This window comes from Belonocnema kinseyi, chromosome 8, assembly GCF_010883055.1.
Source record: "Belonocnema kinseyi isolate 2016_QV_RU_SX_M_011 chromosome 8, B_treatae_v1, whole genome shotgun sequence".
Taxonomy (NCBI): domain Eukaryota; kingdom Metazoa; phylum Arthropoda; class Insecta; order Hymenoptera; family Cynipidae; genus Belonocnema; species Belonocnema kinseyi.
This window is the reverse complement of record NC_046664.1, coordinates 35,347,267-35,352,295: the sequence shown is the minus strand read 5'-3', so window position 1 is coordinate 35,352,295 and position 5,029 is coordinate 35,347,267. Positions and strand designations below refer to the sequence as shown.

The following is a 5,029-nucleotide window of genomic DNA, read 5'->3' as shown; positions in this document are numbered from 1 at the left end:
TTGGGGAAGAGAGGGGTAATTTTGATAGGTGAAGTATGAAAAGTTATTAGGAATTAAGGGAGAAAAATTAGCAGGAGAGAAGGGAAATGAAAGAGGGGGGATTGGGGGAAGTGATGAGAAGGAAAGTAGGAGAAATGACGATGGGGCAAATGACGGGAAGTAGTAGTAAGAAGGGGAAGTGATGGGACAAGGTGGGAGAAGTGAGGAAAAATGAGTGAAAGTTTTGGGAAGAAGAGAAAGTGGTGGGAGGGAAGGTAAGATAATCCAGGGGAGGAGAAGTAGACAAATTATTAGGAATTTAGGAGAGGCGGAGTATAAAAGTGGGAGAAAATAAGGAGAGGGAACGTAAGGGAAGCGAACGAAAATGAGGGAAGGGAAAGTAGGGAAATAAAGAGGAAATGAGTTAAGGGAGAGTAGGGCAAGCAAAGGAAAGTGACAGAGAGAAATATAGCGAAGATAAGCTGGAGAAATAAGTAGAGGGCAAATGAAGGGAAGTTATGAGACAGAAGCTAGGAAAAGTGGGGTGGTAATGAGGGTAGGGAAGTTAGAGGAAGTATGATAAGATCTGGGTAGGGGAAGTAGGAAACCGAGGACCAATAAAGGGAGGAAGAGTAGAATAATTGAGGCGAAATATGCGGGAACGGGAAAACCGATGGAATTAAGAGAAGGTGAGGAGAGATTAGGGGAGAGAAAGTATGGTAAATGAGGAGGGTAGAAATGAGAGGGAAAATAGGAGAAATGAATTGAGTGAAAGTAGGAGAAGTAAGGGGGAGAGGAAGTGAGAGGAAGTGGGGAAAATATTTCTATTTTTTTCTTGAGAATAACTAAAATGATCATTTATCCTAATTTTCAGGGCAACCAAACAGAGGTGAGTCCTATCTCCTCCCTGGAAAGACGTCATCATATGGTCACAAATAGCCTTGAAAGGAATTCCACAGCCCGCAGACAAATGGCGACCAACAGTCTTGAAAGAAAACGTCCTTCGCTCTCAATTGGTACCGGAAATTCTGTCCATTTGCCACCAATGGTTCCAGTTTCTTGTAATATAGTCCAAACCAAGGCTCCTATCATCCAACCAAATGCCACAATTCCCTCTGAAATCGCGCAATCAGTTTTCGGCAATAACAAAATCCTCAGCGAGTCTCAAAATGAGAGCTAGCAATGAGGAAATCTGCACTGAGGTGCCTTGTATAATTTCCCCTCTCTTATATACTACGACGGATCTGCGATTGAAACTTTCACGGAGTACAATTTAGATTTATGTATATAAACAATTGATTTATCCTTCCTCTTTATTCAAATATCAGAGAAAAATATCAGGTACCTTCAAAATCGAAGGAAGATTTCAAAGTATTTGTATTTAAAGATTCTGACTCGATGAGGGCGCTAGTGTTCCCAACAGTGATGGGATGTAACTAGTTTATTTTATGTAGTTACTTTTTTTTGTAACGAAGTTACTTTTGTAAATAAATAACGAATTGGTAGCTTGTTGCATTTTTTCAGTAAGAGTAATTATAAAAATCTATACTTTTTTTAGTTCGAAATTGGAATTTTTCTTAACACTTAAATTCAAAGTTTTCTAATTAAGCTCTATAGAAGTCCTTTAACAAATAAAAAATAAATAAATTCAGAGTTAACGATTCATTTATTATGGTCGCAAATTATTTGTTTTTAACTGTAAATTTAACTATTTCAGTGCAAGATTCACAATTTTATTAAAAAAATTAACAATCTTGACAGAAGATTATTCTATTCGGCTAAAAAATTCGTCTTTTTTATTTAAATCTGAACAATTTGGTTAATTTTTCTCTTATCTTCAATGAAGAATCTTGTTTCTGTTAAAAATTCAATTCTTTTGTTGAAAATTCGTTTTTTATCATCTTTTTTCTTTGAAAATTAATTTTTTGAACTCAAAATATAACTATCTCAGTTTTTGTTGAAAATTTAAGTTTTCCATTTGTGCTTGAATATTTATCTTTTTTATTTGAAAATTCATGTATTGTGTTGAAAATTGGTCTTCCTATGGTAAAAAAATTAATTTTCATGGTTCAAAATGCATCTGTTTAATTTAAAATTGAACTAGTTTGTTAAAAATTCATTTTTTTTTTGTTGGTTCATCATTTTAGTTCAAAATTCATCTCTTTCGTTGAAAATTGAACTATTTTGTTGATACTTTTTTCTTTGGTTAAAAATGTATCTTTTATAATTGTAAATTACACTATTTCGTTAAAAATGTATCGTTTTTCATTACAGATTTAACTACGTATTTAAAAGTTCCACTAATTTAATAAAAATTCCTTTGGTTGAAAATTAGTTTTTTTGTCGGTTGAAAATTTAACTATTCCATTTTTGGTATAAATTTATATCTCTTAGTAGATAATTTGTGTTTATTTATGTAGAATGTGTTACGTATATATTTTCATAGAAAATTAAATTTCTGGGCTGAAAATTTATGATTTTTGTTAAAAATGTAAATACTTGGTTAAAAGTTCAATTCCTTTAATAAAAAATCCTTCTTTTGGTAGAAGATTCATCATTATAGTTGAAAATTCGTCTCTTTGGTTCAAAATTTAACTACTTTGTTAAAAATTTGTTTCTCTTTTCTTAAATATTCATTTTTTAACCGAAAATTTAATTGTTCCGTGTTTGGTTGAAACTGTATCATTTTTGGTAGAACATTCAACTATTTGGTTAGAAAATTTATCTTTTATAAATGAAAAATCAACTATTTGGTGGAAAGTTCATTTATTATTGAAAGTCTAACTATTTAAAAAAATAGTTACATTTTCAACCAAAGATATGTGTTATCAAACGGAAAAAAGTTTCATCAAGAGTTCAAATTTCGAAAAAGGACTTGAATTTTCAATCGAAAAGATGATTATTCAACTAAGAAGATTACATGAATTTTAAACAAAATAGTTGAATTTAAAAAAATGCAACCCAAAATGGTATTGTTAAATTTTCAGTTAAAAATTATTATGATAATTATATAATATTTAGTAATAATATAATTATAATACATTTTTAAGAAGGAAAAAATTAATTTTTCACAAAATAATTCAATTTTAAATCAACAAAGTTAATTTTTAATAAAGGAATTCAACTTACTTATTTGAATGCTTAACCCAAACAGATTAATTTGCATCAGAACAGTTCCATTTTTTTAAAGGAATTTTCTGCTTGAAGAGATCAATTTTTTTAACGAAAAAGGCAAATTTTCAACAAAAGAGTTGAATATTCAACTGAGAAAAGGTTCTTAGTTAAAAAAGAAAAAATTTCAAACAAATTGTTGAATTTTAAAGCGAAAAAAATTAATTTTTTATCTGAAAAATTAAAATATTTGTAGTGTAAAAATTAAATTTGGAAATATACATTTCTGAAATACAAAAGTGACTAAAAGAATTAACGATAGTTACTTTATTTTCAAAAGTAACTAGAGAAAAGTTACATTTCGAATCGGTAACGATAATAAGTTCCTTTTAAAAAGTTACTTACGCATCACTGGTTCCGAATACAATCTATATCGAATTTTTGAAAATTATCCCCCGATCTTGATTATATTTCTCCGTCAGACTTTCTCAAACGTACTTATAAATAGGACAGTATTCGTTAATTGTAGATCGTATCCTAAAATAATTAAGTTAAGCTAGCATTGTATCGAGAATGCCACTCCAAAGCTTTAGAATTACCGTTAATATTTGTTACGATATACCAAACTCGAACTGGGGTGACACAGACAGTTTACATATCTCGAAATGTAAACCGCGAGTCGAACTTTCTCCTCTATTCGACTCGAAAAGATTTTTCAAGATTTTACAAGAAACTGTTGCTGTTGAAAGTTTTATGGTTCCCTAAAGATTGTCTGTCTCATCCCGTAGGTAGTTTATTGATTCTATATTAGATATTTATAAAAATTAAACAAAAAATATTCGTTTGTATATTTAAACGACAGTATCGCCTCATTTAGTTTCTTGTAGATTTGAAAATATTTTACAGGGTGGCCGCTGGTCAGGATAAACCTAGAAATCAGGGAATTTTGTTGGCCAGAGAAAGTCAGAGATTTTGAAAAAAATGGAAATAGGCAGGGAATTTCTGTGACTGCCACTCAGTCAATTTTAGTAATCTTCTTTTTATGAAATCACGTTTTGGTTACTTTTTTAGAGAATTAACTTTTTTAAATAAAAATATCACTTTCATCCAATACCTTTAAATAAATTAACGCGTGGTTTAATTATTATTAAATTCAGGTCTATTTCTTGAAATTTTTAAGAGATTTCAATTATTTAAAGGTATTCCAAAGGATTTTAACGATTTCAAGATATTTTAGAAATTTTCAAGGAATTTTAAATAGCTTTCCAAATTTTCAAAGGATTTCAAAGGATTTGAAATATTTTAGGGTATTTTAAAAAATGCGAAGAACTTTTAAATATATTTAAATAACTTGAAGGTATTCCAAAGTATTTGAAAGATTTTATGGTATACTTTAAATTAGCAAGGAATTTTCAAGAGATTTAAAAATATTTCAAAAGATTTAAAATATTTTAGGAAATTTCAAAAGATTCCAAGTTATTTTCTAGAGATTACACATTTTTCTAGAAAATTTCAAGAATTTGAATGAAAGATATAAAACAATTTTATAGAACTTAAGGTTTTATGACATTTTACAAGATTCTAAGCGATTTTATAAGATTTCCAAGCTTTAAAACTATTTTAATATACCTTCAGATTTAATGTAATTTCACAGAATTTTATAATATCTTAATAAATTTCAAAAACTTTGTTGGTATGATTAAAAAAAAGGGTGGATTTAAAAAGTTAATATTTAAAAGATTTTAGGGTGCTTTTAAAACCTAAAAGGAATTTTCAACAGTTTTAAAAATTTTCAAAGGATTTCAAAATATTTCAAAAGGTTTTAATGAATTTTAAATATCTTACGGTATTTTTAATAGATTGTGGAACATGAGAACGTTTCATGAGATTTTAAAGGATATGAAATATGTTAAGGTATTTTTAATAATTCCAAATAATT

The 5,029-nt window shown here is 28.8% G+C and overlaps 1 protein-coding gene across 4 annotated transcripts in view; it reads left to right on the top strand.

Annotated features, from left to right (window-relative positions):
* LOC117178897 (focal adhesion kinase 1) overlaps nucleotides 1-1,475 on the top strand; it is a 102,142-nt gene extending 100,667 nt beyond the window's left edge. For 2 of the 4 annotated variants that reach the window (XM_033370428.1, XM_033370427.1), the window contains exon 23: nucleotides 854-1,475. In XM_033370428.1, coding sequence (XP_033226319.1) covers nucleotides 854-1,159 — 306 coding nt within the window. In that variant the 3' untranslated portion in view covers nucleotides 1,160-1,475. The remainder of the gene's footprint in view (nucleotides 1-853) is intronic. The other 2 variants (XM_033370430.1, XM_033370429.1) reach the window with 2 other exon arrangements.
* The last annotated feature ends 3,554 nt before the right edge of the window (nucleotides 1,476-5,029 follow it).